General features: G+C 39.2%; 1 protein-coding gene across 14 annotated transcripts in view; it reads right to left on the bottom strand.

Annotated features, from left to right (window-relative positions):
- Positions 1–15,845: 15,845 nt before the first annotated feature.
- The window catches only part of mycbp2 (MYC binding protein 2), a 225,403-nt gene continuing 219,482 nt past the window's right edge, over positions 15,846–21,766 (bottom strand). For all 14 annotated transcript variants that reach the window (XM_072258771.1, XM_072258758.1, XM_072258761.1 and 11 more), the window contains 5 exons: positions 21,642–21,749; positions 21,341–21,550; positions 20,180–20,287; positions 18,810–18,975; positions 15,846–16,617 (listed from right to left, as the gene is read on the bottom strand). In XM_072258771.1, coding sequence (XP_072114872.1) covers positions 16,502–16,617; positions 18,810–18,975; positions 20,180–20,287; positions 21,341–21,550; positions 21,642–21,749 — 708 coding nt within the window. In that variant the 3' untranslated portion in view covers positions 15,846–16,501. The remainder of the gene's footprint in view (positions 16,618–18,809; positions 18,976–20,179; positions 20,288–21,340; positions 21,551–21,641; positions 21,750–21,766) is intronic.

The following is a 21,766-nucleotide window of genomic DNA, read 5'->3' as shown; positions in this document are numbered from 1 at the left end:
CAAGGCATACACAGTGCAAAAGGTCAATGCATCAGGTGGCACCATACCTTGGTCTCCAGATTTCAAGAAAGGATTTGAATCACCTTCATTTATTCTAGAAAAATGCAATTATTTAGATAGTGCAGCTCACATTCTGCAACCTAAATTACTATACCTTGCCTTATGGAACTAATAGCTTTTTCTATGCTTGTTGCATAATTCCTTTCTCAAGAGTATTTCACTCTCTCTTTAGTCACAAATTGCTTAATTGAATTACCTGTACTAATGCCTCCATCTTTAGATAAGCTAGATTCCATATTGCTCTCTCCCTCAGCTTTCTTCACTTGCTGCTTAAGGAATTTCAATAGCATCTTTGTATTTGTGTAAATCCCTGCAAGAAAGGCATTTTAAAAGCCCTTCTGCATTACAGCTGAGGTGGTAGCATCATTTTTTGTCTGATTCCTTTGTTAGTTCTGTCTCCCAACTATAGACTGAAATGCTGAATTGGGTTGGAGCTTTTATTTGTCGGGGGGGGGGGAATGAAAAGCAATTACATCTTTGCTAAGGGAATATATTTTGCACTAGTAAAACATTTGTGCTGTTAGCCAAGGGATTAAGGGTTAAGAAAGCAAATAGATTGAATTAAGATTTAGACCTGACAGGATCTAAATGAATGGAAGAACAGACTTAAAATTCCATATTATAGAAATAGTGAAATTCTTTACTGCAGAGCCCTTGGAATCTGGTAATCATAACTTTGTGTGGATAATTGGATTCTACCTGCTCCCTGAAACTCATCCCCATTATGGTTTTGCATACTGCTTGGCTCTGTTCTATTATTTAAGAAGAAATGCGCAATAGCAAAATCCTTTGCATTTTGCTATCCATTGTTTCTCCATCAGTTACAAGCAACAAGTCTGCATTATGTCTGAAGTCCGTCAGTGTCAGGGAACGGGAGAGAGTGCCATTGCTATTACAAAGGAAAAGGTGCTAGGCAAACTCAAAGGCCTTAAGATGGGTAAGTCACCTAGACCAGACAGACGACACCCCAGAGTCCTGAGAGAGGTTGCTGAAGAGATAACGGGTGTATGGGTCATGATCTTTCAAGAATCACTTGATTCTGGCATGGTCCCGAGGACTGGAAAATTGCTAATGTCACTCCACTCTTTAAGAAGGGAGGAAGGCAAAAGAAAGAAAATTATAGGCCAGTTAATCTAACCTCAGTGGTTGGGAAGGTGATGGATTCTGCTATTAAGGATGAGGTTTCAGGGTACTTGGAGACTAATGATAAAATAAGTCAAAGTCAGCATGGTTCTGTAAAGGTAAATCTTGCTGGACAAATCAGTTAGAGTTCTTTGATAAAGTAATAAGCAGGGTGGACAAAGGAGAGGTTGTGAATGGTATTTACTTGGATTTTCAGAAGTCAGTTGGTAAGGTGCCACACGTGAGGCTGCTTAACAAGATAAACTCCTATAATGTTATAGGAAAGATAATGGTATAGGTAGAGGAATGGCTGATAGATAGGAGGCAGTGCGTAGGATAAAGGGGGCCTTTTCTGATTGGCTGCCTGTGACTGGTGTTCCTCAAGGGTCAGTATTGTCACTGCTACTTTTCACATTGTTTGTCAATGATTTGGATAATGGAATTGATGGCTTTGTGGCAAAGTCTGCAGATGATACGAAGATAGGTGGAGGGGCAGGTAGTGCTGAGGAAGCAATGCGATTGTGGCAGGATTTGGACAAATTGGAAGAATGGGCAAAAAACTGGCAGATGGAATACAGTGTTAGGAAATGTACAATAATACATTTGGGTAAATGGAACAATAGTGCGGACTATTATCTAAATGGGGAGAAGGTTCAAACAACAGAGGTGCATAGGAATCCTCATGCAAGACTCCCAGAAAGTTAATTTGCACGTTGAGTCTGTGGTATTTATGTCAAGGGGAATAGAATATAAAAGCAAGGAGATAATGCTGAGGCTTTATACGACACTAGTCAGGTCACACTTGGAGTATTGTCAACAGTTTTGGGCCCCTTATCTCAGAAAGGATATGTTGTCATTGGGAAGAGTCCAGAGGAAGTTGACAAAGTGATTCCACGAATGAAGGGGTTAATATATGAAAAGAGTTTGGCAACTTTGGGTCTGTACTCACTGGAATTTAGAAGAATGCGGGGGTGGGGGCGGTGCGGGGGTTGGGGGATCTCATTCAAACCTACCGAATTTTGAAAGGACTAGATAGGGTGGATGTATGGGTGTATCCAGAACTAGAGGAATCTGTGGAATGCTCTGCCACAGACTGCGGTGGAGGCCAAGTTCATGCGTATGTTTATGGTGGAAGTTGATCGTTTCCTGATTGGTCAGGGCATCAAGGGATATGGCGAAAAGGCAGGTCTATGGGTTGAGTGGGACCTGGGATCAGCCGTGATGGAGTAGCAGAGCAGATTCAATGGGCTGAATGACCTAATTCTGCTCCAGTGTCTTATGGTCTTATTATCATATTCTCCTGCACCCTTCCCTTCAACAGACAAGATAAAATATCTCACCAGATACTTTGTGAGGTGTTCATTTTTTTTTTGCAGCATACTATTTTGGTGCATCTGAGATCATTTAATTTTAAAAATCATTAAAATTGAGGTATGCTACAAAACTTGAGATCTTGTCTCTTCTTTCTTTATCCGATCCAGTCTGAGCATCTCTGGAGCTGAAATGGCCTATCAAAAGCAGAAATTCAGCAAAAACACACACACTGAAATGGAAGAATTCTATGGAGAGAAGAGAATTGATCATTCAAGTTGGATCCTTCTTCTTAAGATGCCTGAGACTGGAGTTTTCCGACCTTTTGCCTGGATCTTGATATGATCCAGAAACTATGCAAAGGAATTACATTTAAATATTCAAGTTATATCCATAATTAGTTGTGCTTGAGTTCCTTCAGTCCTTCACTTTGTGTTTATTCTGAAGTCAATTCACACAAAGCACTGACAGCCTCCAAACTGGCTGCTCCCTTGTCTTCATCAACTGAATGTGTTTCTTCCAATTGCAAGAGTTGGGTGCCATTCAGACATTGGGGATAGAAATTTAAATCATATTGACTTACTGCTATTCCAATGACCAACAATCAATCAAAGCTTCATTCAGATCTGTTTCCCCCCTTGTAAGCTACAATTGCTTTCAATTTGTTTAAAATGAGTTAGTGTACGTCAAAGTCATTGGCTGGTGGTAATGCACCATTAAGCTGGATGCCAACCGCCGTAAAGCAAGATACAGACAAAGTCATTGGCCCAACACTAGAACAGGATAGCTACAACGACCAGTCTGTTGACACTATCAGTTGGACTTATTGAAGCACTACTGCAATTACTTCAAAAGTTTAAAGATCAGTGAAATCCGGAGGCCTCGTGTTGCATTTTTATTGGTGTTTTACTATTACTTCATGATTGCACCAATTTTGAGGAAAATTTTACAGCTGAATTTAGATAAATCAACTTTCAAATAATCTTGAATAGTAAGGTGACCTTGGCAAAACGTCATCAAATCCAATTTATTTTCCCTATGTTTTTCTGTAATGATTCAGATTTGGAATCAATCTCCTTGAAACTTACTGCATGCAGTACTTCAACATTTATAGTCAGACAGAATGGAAATGGGTTTCCTGGCCCACCTAGTCCATCCTGACCAAGATGCCAACTTAAACCAATACCATTTGCTCACTTTTGGCCTGTATCCCTCTGAAGTTTAGAGTGTAAACCTTTTTTATCGATGCAGTTGTCCAAATGTCTTTTAAATATTATTAATACACCTGCCTCAACCACTTCCTATGGTAGCTCATTCCTTATACAAACCACCTTCTGTGTGGAAAATGTGCTCTCAGGTAACTACTAAATCTAACCCCTCTCATCCATGTCCTTGATCCATCAACCCTATTGATGCCCCTTCATGATTTTATACAGCTGTTTAAGATTGCCCCTTATTCTCCTTCTTTCTAGTGATTAAACTCTCAGTTTTGTTCAGCAATTCTATAACTCATTCCCTTGAAACTAGGCAACATCCCCAATTTTTTTCTGCACTCTTTCCAGCTTAATGGCATCTTTCCTATATGGCATGGTGACCATAACTGAACACAATATCTCAACTTCCATACTCATTACCCTGATGGATGAAGACTGGCAAAACACAAGCCTTCTTCACTGTCCTATCTACCTGCGATGTTATTTTCAAGGAAGTGGAGCAAAAGCACGGCAGGTTTTTATGGAACTTTTTCTGGTTTTGAGCAACATAATTAACTTGAAGATGCAAGGTATTTTTGCGATGTTTTGAATGGTTCCAGAGGCAATTAAACCAGTTAACACTAACAATAGGGTTCACATCAGCAAACAATCCATTTTCCTAGATTTCAAAATCAGTGCTAATAAGGCATATTAAACTGACCTTATTTAATGCATTCATATAGAATGTAGGATGTGTGCTTTCTCCTGCCCACTAGCACTGTTTAGTGATTTACATACATGGCCAAATGCTTCGAAGCTCTTTGTAATTAGGTCTAATTTTCCCAATATATTATAGCATCAAAGATAAGTTTATAGCTTTCACAGACTGATACCTTATTTTACTATTTAGTTGCAAGGTCTTTTGCTCTTCCGTTTTATCTTAATAAGCCTTTTAATCATGTTATTATTTAGGGACTTCTTAAATATAATGAAGCTACACTGCATTCATTGGAGTACCATATCTCAGATGCACCAATTCATTCAGAGAGAGTTCCATACTTCAGTTGCAGAATGCAATCATTACAGCCCAAGGAAAAATAAAATTCATGATTCCCAGATTACTGACATATCTGTTGCCTTATTTATTGGATGAACCTGAATAACGGTAGTACCTACTTAACAATGTAGCAGCTTGACCATGTAGTTAATGGACCATTGTTGGCCAAAATTTAATATCTCAGCATGTTATAAGGAACTAAGTAGTCTTTGAGATATATACAAGCTGCAGCAGGAGAGGTGGTGGTGGTGGGGGGGGAGGTCAAAATACATTTGCAGAAATAAATCATTTTCCTCCTCTGTATCTGTGGTTTTGACTATTCCTGAAACTCTGAAATTCACACATAATAAAGATGGCAATTGAATCATTGTTAGAATGAAATAGATGTTAGAATAATTATTGCCAGTAAAACACTGTTGGGTGACATGATTGTCAATCTGTTAATAGAATGATATTTCTTTAATGAAGAAGATGGGTTAACTTTGGTAATTACAACAAAAGCTACTGTAACAAAGACCATGCAATTAAAGCAGAAAGGTACAATTTAGTGTGAATTCCTGCATGCTCTAGGCCAAGAGAGGAGGTTAGGGAAGGGGTTGATGATGGTTTGCATACACATGAGCTGAAGATCAAAGGGGAAGCCAAGGAATCAGCTGGCAGCTGCCAGCAGATTTTAATAGGCAGTCATTAAGTTCCTTGAGACTGCTTTGCCATTCAATAAGATCGTGCCTGATCCCATTTTGAATTTGAAATCTGTGACTTGGGCTGTGTTGACTTGTTGCAAGTTCAAAAGACATTTGCTTGAAATTAAGTCTTTAATTTCACCTGTTTTGAACCATCATAAATTTGGGTAACACCAATCACAATCCATAAGACAAAGGCCATTGGCCCATTAAGTCTGTTCCATCATTTCATCATGGCTGATCTATTATCTCTCTCAATCCCATTCTCCTGTTTGACACCCATACTAATTAAGAACCTATCAACCACTGCTTCAAATATTCTCAATGATTTGGCTTCTGCTGTCAATGGCAATGAATTCCACAGACTCACCACCCTCTGGCTAAAGAAATTACTCCCTGATGCTGTTCTAAAAGGACATCATTCCTGCTGGGATATTTGAATGAATTTTGCAAAGCATTGACAAAATCTGGACATTGTTCAAGAATCAATATAAATTACACCTGAATTTTCTTCATCCTTTGCACTACACATATTGATGCTTAATTGAGGTAGATTGCTTGCAGGCCTGGAAGGTTTCAGTTTTAAGGAGAGACTAGATAGCCTGAGGCTGTTTTCCCCTGCAGCAAAGGAGGCTGAAGGATGACTTTATAGAGGATTATGAAATCATGAGGACATCCATGAGGTGGATTCTTACAATCTTTTTACCAGGGCAGTATAAAACCAGAAGGCATAGGTTTAAGTTGAGAGCAGGAAGATTTAAAGGGGACTTGAGAGCCAAGGTTTTTCCAGAATGCGACATCGGTATATGGAATGAACTATCAGTGGTGTTGGTAGAGCCAGATACGATTACAGTGTTTAAACAACATTTGGGAAGGAATACGGATAGGAAAGGTTTAGAAAGATAAAGGCTAGATGCAGGCAAATGAGAATAGCTGATCAGCAATAATGAGTAAGGAATAATGAGTAAAGAATAATAATGAGTCTGGTTTCCTGCTGTACAACTCTGACATACAATGCACTGCAATTGTATCAATTTCTAAATGCATGCAAGAAATTCTAGGTTCCTATTTACATTCACCCATCCATCCTACAGCCAATTTTAAAACACACCATAAGCTTCCTCTAAACTAAGATATTCCAAAGAGCTTTAGACTTTCTGGAATCAATTTTATGTACCCAATAGCAGTAGATTTCACAGTATTTGGCTTGATTGGCTAATCCTAACCGTTGCATCATGGTCTGGAGTAGAACCACCAATGCCCAGGAATGGAAAAGAAGACAGAAACTGGTGGGTACAGCCTGGTTCATCCTAGGCAAAGCCGTCCGCGTGGCGTTCAACATTGAAGTATGAAGGTAAACTAGCCAATAGTATAAAAGAGATTACCAAGATTTTTGAGACATATAAAAAGTAGAGGCAAGAGTGAATATTGGATCACTGGAAAATGACACTAGAGAGAGGTAGTAATGGGGTCAAAGAAATGATGGATGAAATTAGAAAATATTTTGCATCAGTGTTCACTATGGAAGACACTAGCAATCTGTCAGAAATTGGAGAGTGTCAGGAGGCAGATGTGAGTATAGTTGCTTTTACTAAGGAGAAGAAGCTTGGGAAGGTGAAAGGTCTGAAAGTAGATAAGTCACCTGGACCAGATGGACTACACCCCAGGGTTTTGTAAGAGGTAGCTGAAGTGTCTGTGGAGGCATTAGTAATGATCTTTCAAGAGTCACTAGATTCTGGAATGATTCCAGAGGACTGGAAATTTACAAATATCACTCTACTCTTTGAGAAAGGACGATAAAACAGGTATTTGTTGTTTTGTAACTCCAAAATAATAAACTAATTGAAAGGAAAAGACGGGAGTCCGAAACTAACTTTATTACTTTATCTTTTGCGAGGTGCACACTTATCACATGGTGGCATAATGATGTACACTATTTACATAATGTTACAGATAACCCACAATAGTAAATACACGAGTGTTCTTAAGGGGAAATCTGTTGGAATTCTTTGATGAAATAACAGGTAGGATAGACAAAGGACAGTCAGTGGATTCAGAAGGCCTTTGCCAAGGTGCTGCACGTGAGACTGCTAAACAAGATAAGAACCCATGGGACTGCAAGAAAGATATGAGCATGAATAGACAATTGGCTGACAGGCAGGAGGCAAAAAGTTGGAGTTAAAGGGGCCTATTCTGGTTGGCGGCCAGTGACTAGTGGTATTCCACAAGGATTGGTATTGGGACCACTTTTTTTTCATGTTATATCTCAACGATTTGGATGAAGGAATTGATGGCTACATGGTCATGTTTGCAGATGATACAAAGATAGTTGGAGGGCCGGGTAGTGTTGAAGAAGCAAGGAGTCTTCTGAAGGACTTAGGCAGATTGGAAAAATGGACAAAGTAGAAGATGCAATATAGTGTAGGGAAATGTATGTAGGGAAATGCATTTTGGTGGGAGGAATAAAGACATAGAACGAAAAAAGGCATAAACATTTCTAAATGGGAAGAAAATTTTTGAAAATATGAGGTGCGAAGAGTTTTGGGAGTCCTTGTGCAGGTTGAGTTGGTGGAAAGGAAGGCAAATGCAATTTTAGAATTCATTTCGAGGACGAGATTTTCAGAGCAAGCATGTAATGCTGAAGTTTTATAAGGCATTAGTCAGACCACACTTGGACTATTGAGGGCAGTTATGGGCCCCTTATCTAAAAAGGGATGTGCTGGCATTGGTGAGGGTCCAGAGGTGGTTCATAGTCATAGTCATACTTTATTGATCCCAGGGGAAATTGGTTTTCGTTACAGTTGCACCATAAATAATAAATAGTAATAGAACCGTAAATAGTTAAATAGTAGTATGTAAATTATGCCAGTAAATTATGAAATGTCCAGGACCAGCCTATCAGCACAGGGTGTCTGACCCTCCAAGGGAGAAGTTGTAAAGTTTGATGGCCACAGGCAGGAATGACTTCCTATGATGCTCTGTGCTGCATCTCGGTGGAATGATTCTCTGGCTGAATCTACTCCTGTGCCCATCCAGTACATTATGTAGTGGATGGGAAACATTGACCAAGATGGCATGCAACTTAGACAGCATCCTCTTTTCAGACACCACCATGAGAGAGTCCCGTTCCATCCCCACAACATCACTGGCCTTACAAATGAGTTTGTTGATTCTGTTGGTGTCTGCTACCGTCAGCCTGCTGCCCCAGCACACAACGGCAAACATGATAGCACTGGCCACCACATACTCATAGAACATCCTCAGCATCGTCCGGCAGATATTAAAGGACCTCAGTCTCCTCAGGAAATAGAGACGGCTCTGACCCTTCGTGTAGACAGCCTCGGTGTTCTTTGACCAGTCCAGTTTATTGTCAATTCGTATCCCCAGGTATTTGTAATCCTCCACCATGTCCACACTGACCCCCTGGATGGAAACAGGGGTCACTGGCACCTTACTTCTCCTCAGGTCTACCACCAGCTACTTAGTCTTTTTCACATTAAGCTGCAGATAATTCTGCTCACACCATGTGACAAAGTTTCCTACCGTAGCCCTGTACTCAGCCTCATCTCCCTTGCTGATGCATCCAACTATGGCAGTCATCAGAAAACTTCTGAAGATGACAGTAGTTGTGCAGTAGTTGAAGTCTGAGGTGTAAATGGTGAAGAGAAAGGGAGACAAGACAGTCCCCTGTGGAGCCCCAGTGCTGCTGATCACTCTGTCGGACACACAGTGTTGCAAGCACACGTACTGTGGTCTGCCAGTCAGGTAATCAAGAATCCATGACACCAGGAAAGCATCCACCTGCATCGCTGTCAGCTTCTCCCCCAGCAGAGCAGGTCGGATGGTGTTGAACGCACTGCAGAAGTCAAAAAACATGACCCTCACAGTGACTTGTCCAGATGGGCGTAGACACAGTTCAGCAAGTAGACGATAGCATCCTCAACTCCTAGTTGGGGCTGGTAGGCGAACTGGAGGGGATCTAAGTGTGGCCTGACCATAGGCCAGAGCATCAGAGAATGATGCTAGGAATGAAAGGGTTACTGTATGAAGAGCATTTGATGGCTCTGGGCCTGTACTCACTGGAGTTTAGAAAAATGATGGGGCATCTCATTGAAACCTATTGAATATTGAAAGGCCCAGATATTGTGGATGCAGAGAGCATGTTTTTTTTATAATGGGTGAGTCTAGAGCCAGAGGGAACAGCCTCAGAATAGAAGGACATCTATTTAGAACAGAGATGAGGAGGAATTTCTTAAACCAGAGGGTGGTGAATCTGTGGCATTCTTTGCTACAGACTGCTGTGGAACTCAGGTTACTGAGTATAATTAAAATAGAGTTTGATATTTTCTTGATTAGGATGTCAAAGGTTACAGGGAGAAGGCAGGAGAATGGGGTTAAGAGGCACAATAAATCAGTCATGATGGAATGGTGGAGCAGACTCAAGGGGCTGAATGACCTAACTCTCTCCTCTATCTTAAGCCCCTATTGAATACATTTACATGGAGCACTGCCACAAGAAAGCAGCATCCATCATCAAAGATCCCCACCATCTAGGTCATACCCTCCTCTCACTCCTACCATTAGCCAGGAGGTACATGAGCCTTAAGTACTACACCACCAGGTTTAGGAACTATTATTACCCCAAATATTACTGAATCAGCTTGGATAGCCTCATTCACTGCTACTCCAAATTGACTCTATGGCATACAGACACATTTTCAATGACTCTGTACAACTCATGTTCGCAGTATTATTATTATTTGCCAGTTTGTCGGCAAGAGAATTAATCCCAAAGTAGTATATGGTAACAATACAAATATTGTTAATATATAGTTTGTAGATGTTAAGCTCGATTTTCTGATCTTTTGTCCAGAGTAATATGTTCAGGGTACTCAAATACAAAATGATCAGCATTTTGACCGAACTGCTTTATCAGTGCTACTCGAACCCAAACAATAAAACTGGTACCGATTCAAGAATCTGATCCCTTAACCTTAATCAATTCAGTCTCTTACAAGGGGATGAATTTGAGTATTCATTTCCTATGAGAATCAGCAGGAGACATCTGCAGCAAATTTTGGCCCTCGTGAACTTCATGGTCTGTATTGTACTTGAGAACGACACCTGAAAATACTTGATGAAAACACTTTCTGTCCATTTCAAGACAATTTTCAATAGCCATGATAAATTTGAAATAGAAACAGAAGAGAATGCAAATACTAGAATCTGGAGTGAAAACAGAATCAATCTTCTGGAGAAACTGAGCAGGTTGGCAGGCTGTTGTGAGTTGAAAGGAATTGCTGATGACTTGGGTTGAGATCCTGCATCAAGGTCTTTCTTTAAATGTATTTACTCACACAATCCATAAGATGATTCAATTGTGTGCTTGCAAGGAAGCTGTGGTGTTGATGGGGAGGAAATTTAATAAATGAAAACAAAAATGGTATGTTCCGTTCTCAACTTGCAAAGATAGTACCAGTGGGCAATTGGATACTAATTGTTGAATCACCCTAAACATCAAGGTGCATACTTGCCAACCTTAAGTTTCACAAGTTCTAGGGTACACTGCAAGAATGTTTACTGGGTCCTGAAGAAGGGTCTCAGCCTGAAACGTTAGTTGTTTATTCGTTTTCACAGATGTGGCCAGACGTGCTGAATTCCTCCAGGATTTTGTCTGTGCTGCTTTGGATTTCGAGTATCTGCAGAGTTTCTCATGTCTATGTGTACCTTTACTTACAACAGTCTGGATTAATTGAGATACCTTCTGAATGGAGATCACCTGTACAGAATACCACATATGATTACTTGGTAAAGCATTTACAGCATTTGTAAATACTTCCAGTCAAGACTGTGTCTGCGTACAACACTCCACAGACGACATCTAGATAGACTATGAAACAATATTTCATTTCTTTTAGGTCTTTTACATTTATTTTTCATCTTGAATGTGATTCTGGAATAGCTGGCACCTATAATTTGCAGTTTGGAGATCATTTTGGTATTCCAGCACTCTGCATTCTCCAAGAAGATTCTGGGAGACAGAGGCAGCATGAGCGAACCTTGTGGTGAGATGTTTGCGGGACAGGGCCCAAGCCAATGTTCAATTCCATTTCATCGATTAAAATGATGAGGGAGATTGAAACATCGAGGCGAATGTGGAAGGCGAGTTCTGCCTAGGGGGGGTGGGGGGGTGCGGAGAGCCTGCTGCTGTGCCCAGAGAACATTACCCATGTTTTCAGTGTTTTCAAGATGGACTTGGACTATGGACTTCCATTTCACTTAATAGTTTTTTTATATATTCTATTGTGTTTTTCATCCAATCTTTTTCATTTTTTGTGTGTGTGGGGGAGGGGGATTTGGAGGTCAATGTGGCTCTGTGTGTAGAAGAGCAGAAGGGTGTTGGGGGTTGATGATTGCTCTGCCATTCTTTTCTTGGTTTCATGGTGCAGCCCTCCGGTGAAAAATAATATTGTATCTGTTAAATAGGGGCCGTGGACAATTCTGATTTGATGAAGATGGACATGAAAGCACAGAGGAACATCTGGAAAAATTTCTGAAACGCTTGTTCACTGTTGTCGTTACTGCGCGGTCGGGAATCTTTCAGAGGGTAGGCCTCAAAATCCCCGGCTTTGCCTGCTGTTGGCGACCGAGGAGGAGGTCGAATCGTTCAGATAGTGATGGCCCTCAGTACTTGGTGTCGGAGTGCAGATCAGAGCTCAAAGTTTTCGGATGACTCAAGAGTCAGACCATGGTCGGGTATAGTAGGGAGAGTTTTTCTTCCTTCTCTCAGTCTGCGTGAGATGTGGGACATTTGAGAGACTTTGAACTTTACTGTGCTCATGGACTTCTTCATCAAGTTATGGTATTGTTGCACTGTTGTAACTATATGTTATAATTATGTGGTTTTGTCAGTTTTTTCAGTCTTGGTCTGTCCTGTGTTTTGTGATATCACACCGGAGGAAATATTGTATCATTTCTTAATGCATGCATTACTAAATGACAATAAAAGAGGACTGCGTGTCTTCATAATCTAACTCTAAATCTATTTGGAGAAGTTGTTCAGAGTTCTATACTTTGATAATGAGTGAACTTTTGAATATTTTAACTACAAGTCCTATTTGTACAGACTGCAAATTACAAACTCTGAAGGAAAAATAAAGACAATGGAAGCTCCATTTGATACTTCAGGAAGAAACCTCAGATGGCAACTACCTGAATACAAGTCTATTCATTAACAAGGGATCCCACCCTGGATTCAGCTCCAGCTTTTTTTTTGGCTTACTCAGAAACATTAGAATACAAGATGGAAACATTTTATTTGTAAAAGGAGTACCAAATAGCTTAGGAGAGAAGTAGAATCTAATGTTAACAGAATTGCAAAATAAAACATTCCTTTGCTAAATGCTGAACTTATCAATAAGCAATGCTTCAAGATACAATTTCTCTCTAGGTTATGAATGCCTCATGTATGAACATCCTGTACATATAAAAGGATGTTTGGGAGATTGGTGGGCTGGACCTTCTCTGGGGCTAGAGGCATCTTCTGATAGGTGGGAATGGGGTACTTCTGCATGCCTTCTCTCCCCACTGAAGCCTGATTTGAGCTGGTCCGAGCAGATCTGAGGGGGCAGAGCAGGTCTGCTCCTGCAGTAAGGCATTGAGGCTGGCTAGCAGCCAGCCACTTTTCCTGCAACTGCTCGCTGTCCTAGGACAGCTGTTTTAGTAATCCTCTCCCATGCACTATTTTTGATTATTTCCAGTTTACAAAGTTCAGGTTACAAACACATTTCAGCTTGTACACCTTCAAAGATAACCTTTGGAAAGAAGCCCATAAAAATGGAAGATTGGAACAAAACTACTTGCAAATTTGGTACAGCTCGGGTTAACCTGTAGTAGAAAGAAACCTCTTCAAATGAGCTGACAATCCCAGCAGAAACTGCATTTTGTATGCAAACTGGGTAGAAATCTGAACAAAACTCAAAAGCATTGGAGTATCTGAAGTTATCCATGAACCAAGACTTTTTTTTAAAAAAAAACAATCTTTCACAAACTCAGATGAGATGCAATAAGCTTTTTTTTTGTGTGTAGTCAGTTTCTTCACTAATTGAAAATTTGCAAGTGTTAAGTATTTTAAACAGTGGACATGATGCAAAAAATAAAACAAGAAGTGATGCCTTTGGTCTGCAAAAGCAAAGTAAAAACGTACACACTGATTAGCTGGCATGGCAGTGTTGTGGGCTTCTTTTTTTTTAAAAAAAATAACAGGCATTCCTTTCATCAGGAAAATGCAGAAAATATGTTATCAAGAACTGCAAATAAAATCAATCTCAACTTCAGTATCTTTTAGCAATATCATCAGCAGGCTTGATTGTGAACAGTCATCGCTGTTGGTTGGGACGGACACCACCTTACTTAAAATCAGGATAAAGGAGTGCAGAAACAATATAATTTACACATTAAATCCCCAAATTTGGTTTTGTCAATTTAAAGTAAATTCCAGAAAAAAAGCTAGTCAAGGAACTATTGATATTTTGTGTTGAAACCAATGACAGTTCCATTTTCTCCCAAATTGCTGCTCAACACATCGACTTCCTCAACAGATTAATTGTTGCTCCACATTCCAGCAGGTACAGTCTTGTGTCTACAATCTACACAACACCTTGAGTCAAACACATAGGAGTGTTAAAGATGACACCTGAAGTCATAGAATTTCTGTCAGTGATTTAAAAAGCTGTCAGTTGATTAAAATGCATTTGAGGTAATTAATTCCTTCAACCTGTTTAAGCAGTGCACCTGTGCACCCTCAATAATTGGATTCAAGTCCCCTCAAACTATTCTGAATGTTGCTTCTCAATGTTGAGCAGTTACGGACCAGATACTCCTTGGAGTTTATACGGTGTTGGATCTCCCCCCCCCCCCAAAAGAATCTTTGAGCATAACCATGCAAATTTTCTTCAACCCATCTGGATCTCTTCCTGTCAGTGTCTATTGAAGGAGGCCAATGGTGGGTATACACATGATGCAGCCCGTCTAACAGAATCTGCTGAGAATAAGTAGAACTTTGTGGGGAAAAAAAACCCCAAAATATCAGAATATATATGCATGGCACAAGAGATGGCATATGCTTGGAGCTGAAGATAAAGCTCAATTTATTACCCTCAGTGGTGGCCATTGTTCATCCGTCCCTGCTGCCTGAGCTTTTTCAGATAAATCTTAATGTATAAACCCTCAAGCTGCATATTAATATTCACCGTTCTGCAGTGAGGAATCGAAATATCTAACTACTGGAGCTTCTTCAAACTAATCATGAATTCAAACTTTGACATTACATATTCTGAAAAGTATATTTTCAAAGAACTATACACAATAAATTACTCTATACGTGAGTAGATTTATACAAACAGGGAACAGAATTTACAAGTTCAGGAGGATTTAAAAAAAATTTCTCTGATTTTTTTTTTCAGTATCCAGACCTGTTTGTGTTTGGTTTAACCCACATTAAATAATAATAAAAATGGTAAAACATTGTTAGGACAATTTTTTGTTTAATATTACAAAATCCTGGCAGCAGCAAAGAAAATTGAGAACAAAAAAAAGAGTATCTGAAAAGGAGGGGAAAAAAGTCACAGTAGAATGGACTCCGCTCAAACTGTTGCTTGCTATCATAGTATATATTAGGCTTGGATTTCACACTAAGTAAATATTGTGTTTATTTACTAACATGCAACAGTGGGGAAGATGCTGAGTGAGGGTTCCTTTTGGAAAGCTGAAATGATGCACATATGGTTTTTCATTTGAAAGCCTCTGTCTGTGCTTGCAACGTGAGTCTTAAAAGTAGATTTGCAATCTGGAAGATTTTCAATTACATATCTAGTGAGAATTTTAAAACGACACAAAGAATTTAAGACTCTTTTACCATCCAAGAGGAAAAACTCCCTTGAATCAGCGTTGATTTATATACAAGATACGCACAAAGATAACGAAAGGGACATTTGGATGCACTATTTAGTACTTTAATAAACATGTTTAGTTGAAGCAAAAGTCTTACTTATATACGGTAAGTTTACAGCATACATGGCAAGTCCAACCAATGCAATTTAAAAAAAAATTGAAACTCGTGTGACAAATAAACCAAGCCTATTATTTCTTCCCTTCGCAGGGGAGGATGTTGCTTAGAGACAATTGTGCAAAACTGATGTTCTGATATGCTTCTGAAGTGAAATGTTATAAAGCCCCTGAAACATGAAGGCAATTTTTAAAATTTATCTGCACCTGCTTCACAAAAGTGAATACATTAGCACAATGCACTCTTTTGAATTAATGATTCAATTCCCATTTCCAACTAAACTCAGTCAGTATTCTATGTACACGTACATATACACACACAGTGACTGAATGATTTCCCATTCACACAACAGATTTTCACTGTATAAAAATGTACAGCGGTTTTATTGACATATACATTCCATATGTTTACAGCTGCAAGATAGGAGGCACACCCAGTATTGCACTTCATTAAAATTCAGGCTCAAACATAACCCAGAAGTTTAAATGAAAATTGCAGTGTAACATAGCAACTTCGTAATACACCTAACACTGATACCATATATACATTATGATATTCATACACAACAAGCCCTAACACATCCTCAACAGTCTATCAAATGAACCAGAATATACTCTCAACCTGTGACATGTTGCAATTTCCAAGAATACTGTACAGGGTTAGCCAAAAGTAGTACTTGAAGTACCTGTAGCAATTCTTCAAACGTGTAGTTTGAAAGCTGTCCTTGACTTAAATCCCAACTGCTTTTAGAAAAAGCACCTCCTGTCAAGGTACCATATAGGTGTGTGATGCTTTACAGCCGAGGATTACAACTGCAGCATGCAAACACTTCACAAATTAAAGCCTTTTGGAAAACTCGAGTCACTTATAGCAATTTGTACACAAAATTCTTAAACTTTTGTGCACCACATCTCATTCCAATGACCGCGACCAACTCCATTTGCTGACTTCAGAAACTGAAGATATTAAAAGGCTTGGGAATCTGAAGGAACCTCTCCTTTTTGCATGTTCAGAAAGTATGAGCATTTCTGCATACGCCACAACCTAAAGCAAACTCCTCACCAGTGGATGGGTGAATAACATGAAGAGGACACTCAGCTCCCTCAAGCTGCTTTCCTTTTGGACCTGAAACGTAGATGAAACGTAGTTAGTAGTGCCAAATTAACAGAATCTAAAGCTTCAACATTTCTCAACATCTCCTGGGCAAGAAGTGAGATTAAAAACAAAGATGAAGATTTATAGGGTTAGGTGCTAAATGCAGGAAAATGGGACTAGCTTAGATCTTGGTCAATACAGATGTATTGGGACAAAAGGACTGTTTCTGCGCTATATTATTCTGTGGCTCTAACTAAAGGCAATTTCACCTTTGTAATAAATGTACCAGCTTAGGCAGACGCAAACCTGGAAATAATATGCACCTATGCACAGGATTAAAAGTGGTTGCAGAAGATTGTAGACTCAGTCAACCTCATCACAAGCACAAGACTCCCCACCATTGAGGACACCTTCAAAAGGACATTCGCCACCCAAGACATTCATTAAGGACCCCACCACCCTCTTCTCATTTATACCATCAACATTTTTGGAACAGCTTCTTCTCCACTGTCACTAGATTTCTGAATGATCATGAACAATATCTTGCTAGTCCCCTTTTGCACTGTTTTATATTGTAACTTACCGTAATGTTTGTCTTGCACTGTACTGGTGCCACAAATTTCACAACATACAGTATGTTAATGATGCTATCACAAGAACATTTTGCACAGATCACCACAGTCTTTAGGTGCCTGTCAAAACAGTCCAGAATGAATAAGTGGGAGGAAAATGAGAAGACGACTTGAGAGGCCATAGCTTAATACACTGAATTCCTCTGGGAGGGTTTGTAGATTTCCCACACATGGTAATAAATTATGTATGAAGTTAAAATATTGTTCCCATAAAAGGCAACACTGGGAAGACAGGCCAGTGGAAAGGCCAAGTTAAAACTCTGACATATTTGGTTAGCAGACTTGGTAGGAATTGATCTTTGAGAAACAGCCGAATGGTAATATGCTTACAGGCAGGAAGGCAGCAGTGGGAATATTAGTTCAATAATTTAGTAATCACTGGTAAATGATAGTTCAGATGAAAAAAAACTTTTCTGCTGTGTAGCCATTTCAGTAATTTCACTGCTTTTGTTTGCAACCACAAAGCAGTCTGGGACCCGCACAAGGGACAGATGCACATTGGAGTTTTTTTTCAGACCAATGGGAAACACGAATAGGTAGCATGGCTTCAATGCCGATAACTACTGTTTAAATACTAGCATGTATTAACCTTGCATAGGCATATAAACAAATTGCTGTTAAAATGCATCAGTGATGATTGAATCACTGAGTTCAGGCTATCTCTTAACATCTCAATATCCCCATATCAATTCTTAGAAAGTTTATTGAAACTCAGATTTCTACTTCCATTACAATTTGATATTCTCTTTCTTCGCCCGACTGATAATACAACAGTCAGCACTTCTTGGCATTTTCTCACGTAATCCTCTGTAGTTGCCAATGTCCTACATCCTGAACTGAAATTAAACCAGTGAACCGTGAATTTAAACTAATTTAAGAACTGTGGAACTTCAATATTACAGATTATAGGTTCAAAACAGTTAATATTTCATCTTTTATCCCACTTCATTCACTTAACACAAGTTTTTCCTCACACTTCTCAGTAAAAAATGTAAAGCAGTTAAAAAGATTTAAAAGGCTAATATATACATATACATGACATCTGTGTGTGCAAATATATTTCTGTAAAGCACGAGTTACACATTGTCTACTTAGTATTGTTAACCACACAGAAAAATAGGTTGCATGCATGCATACAAGAACAAAAAAAAAATCAGTCTTTGTGTGGTTGAATATCTATATGCAATTACATTAATTAATACCAGGTAATAGTTTGACTGATACCAAAAAGGGTCCTGCTGCTTACAACAAGGTTACAGAACAATGATGGACATTGCTGCCAAGTTAGACCTTGCCCACAAATATGCATTTCCATCAGGTCATGCAGATCATAATTGCATTTTGGAATGTTGAAAAATTGCCAATTTCTCCTCCTTCAATTGGGGTGAGTTCCAAAGGCAGTTCCACTGCTGATACCATCTGGATCCATGTACCAGTCATTGTAACCTGCTCACAAATAAAGCCTTTTCTCTTTTACACCTAACCCAGAACTTATGAAAGCGAAAAAAAAAGTAAAACCCCCTTCCTCAGCACATGAACGAGTTTTACCTCCTTCTGTTTTCATGAGTATATACGAGTAAAGCACAATACCTGCAGGGCAATGTGGAAGTTCTTCCTTTGGGATACTTGTCATCCTTTGGAAGTCATCATGGCAAGCATTACAGAAATGTGTTGTTCCAAAGCAAAAAAACACTGCCACAGAGCAGCAGTACCGACACTTATACTCCAGGAAGTCCGTTCCATGTTTGGGACACATCTGTTAATGGCATCATTTGTTATGAGTGTTGAGTATTTAGTATTTCAATAATATTTGAGTAATAATATAAATATATTGTTTGATCAAGCATTCTTGTTCATTTAAATAATTCATTATGGGTTATATATAAAAGTAAGTCAATGGCAAACATCATCACGTCACTACGCCATATGTCCGTGCTTCTGTTAAAAGCAAAAATGAAGCTAAGACATGCATTCCTAGTTCCATGTTTCCTTTCAATTAGTTTAATGTTTCAAAACATAACAATGAGATACTGCTAACAGGTAGTATTGTTACTACATTATTTCTATTACTTGCACAAATGAGAATTGTCTATGCTTTTCATGGATTAGGATTCAATTACAATGAATTAACTTTCATCAATGCTCTAATATCAAAAAGAAAGATGGTGCTCAAATTTCACAAGTAGGAGCAGTTCTGTTTCACTTTTATAGAACGTTTTATGAAACCATATCTGTATTAGCATATTAAGTATGGCTTTCCTTTAATGATTTTAATGCATTGGAAGCAGTGAGAAAGCGTTTACTCAGCTAACATCTGATATGGATGTATACCTTAAGAGAAGAGATGTGTGAGACTAGGTTTATATATCTGTTAAGAGTTAGGAGAGCAAGGGGAGTTTACTGAAATATGAGATTGAGTGGTTTAAGATGAGGTTGATGAGATGTTTGAAAGAATCTAAAATGAGAATTATGCCCAAAAAATATAGGGCTGATCATTTAACAAAAATATAAGGCAACGTTGTCCTGGAAGTTTTGAGTCTTTGGAAGCATTCTACAAAAGGGCAGTGTAAAATTTAAAACATTTAAAAGACAGGTGTATACAGATTTGAGATGGCAATACGAGCTAAGGTTACCGGGAAATCAGAGATGGTCAGATTGAGCAATACAAAGTGCTGGAGGACCTCAGGGGGTCCGGCAGTGATTATGAAGTAACATGCATAGTCAACTTTATGGATCCAGATGAAGGGTCTGAATCTGAAACATCGACTGTCCATTTCCCTCCATAGATACTTCCTGACCCACTGAGTTCTTTCATAATCTTGTGTTGCTTCCAATTCCACAATCTGCATTGTGCGCTTCCACGATTGTACTGAACTGGCAGTGCAGGCTTAACATGCCAAGTAGCCTATGTCACATGTCACACTTAAATAATTTGCAGAAAACTGGTAAAAGCAGAATACCTGAGCTCTGGAGACATCTGAACAGGCACCGCAAATCAGTTCCCTTGGGTCATAGTCATCACCCTGGCCTGCTTCAGCATCACATCGTGCTTCACCACCAAAGTATGCCTTCACAAAACAGGTCAAAATTTTGCTGTTAGTTCCTTCATTTCAAGCAAAAATAGTAGATTTAACACCTGAAATAAGGTTGCTTAAGTGACCGAACTGTTTAAAGTGGTCACTCTGCTTGGAGCTTAAAGCAGAGAACGTATATTATCTCCTCAAAAATCTTGAATGCTTTAATTTAAACCTCAAGAGAAAATAGCCTGGGAGATATTTCAAGAAATCCAATCTACTTAGCAACACTCTTAAAAAGGCACAAAAAATATGGTTTTATTCTTGAGGACACCTTCAAAACACAGTGCTTCAAGAAGGCGTCATTCATCATTAAGGGCCCTCACCATCTGGGACATACCCACTACTCACTACTGCTATCAGGGAGGTGGTACAGGAGCCTGAAGACACACACTTAATATTTTAGGAACATCTTCTTCCCTTTTGCCATCAGATTTCTGAGAGATTCATGAGCAGTACCTAGCTATTCCTCTTTTGCACTATTATTTTTTTATTGCAATTCACAGCAATTTGTCATGCCTTCACTATACTGCTGCCACAAAACAAATTTCATGACCATTGTCAGTGACAGTAAATCCGATTCTCATTGGATTAATACTTTCCCTTAAATATTTGTTCTTGAGTAGAGTGCATAGGGTCTAAGAGCACAATGGACAAGCCAGCATAAGCTGAAAGCAGAGTCAGACCTGGAAGGTCATCATTCTGGTAAGGTTACTGTTGACTGTTGTGGGAAATAGCACATCCTGGCTCCATAGGATGTGGCTGGATGTGCACAACCAAAAACCCTTGTTTAGTTTCCTTGAATCCTTCACATCTTAACTAACCACTCACAATGAACTAAATCCCAGCCATCCCTGCTGCTATTGCTCCTCCTTGCCAATTGTACCTAGGCAGGTAACTAGGCAATAAATAACCAATTAGTTTGTGAATTTCTGAAAGAACAGAACTACTTTCTGAAAAACGAAATCAGGTCAAATACAATTATTACAAATATAAAGTGAAAAGTGACTCAACATCCAAGAGTGACTTCTTCAAATGTGCACCTACTTTTTTACATTTGTAGCAAACGTAGTAAGCATATCTATTCATTGCAAATCCAGCAGGATCATTGTAAAAACGAACACCAGGAGTGGTGATGGCATCACTTTTGTGCAATCCTTCATATTCCAGCCTCATTAGAGCCTTTCTCTTTACATCTTCATACAGGTTTTTGATAGGATCAAGTAAGTCTTTCAATACTAGATGATTTATTTTGTTCTGAAAATATAAAATTACATGACATTTATCACATGGTCAAATCAGTGCTACAAAGATCAACCCACAGTGCCATGGAAACCAAGATGCTCACCTTACATATTGGACATGCCATAAATCCAAAAGTTATTCTTGGGCCTACCCACTGATTTTCAAGAACCCGTCTACAGCAATGCAGATGGAAAACATGGCTACACTCCAACTTGAGAGCAAAAGATA

The sequence above is a fragment of the Mobula birostris genome, chromosome 5 (assembly GCF_030028105.1).
Source record: "Mobula birostris isolate sMobBir1 chromosome 5, sMobBir1.hap1, whole genome shotgun sequence".
Lineage (NCBI taxonomy): Eukaryota > Metazoa > Chordata > Chondrichthyes > Myliobatiformes > Myliobatidae > Mobula > Mobula birostris.
This window is presented reverse-complemented; position numbering and strand designations above follow the sequence as displayed.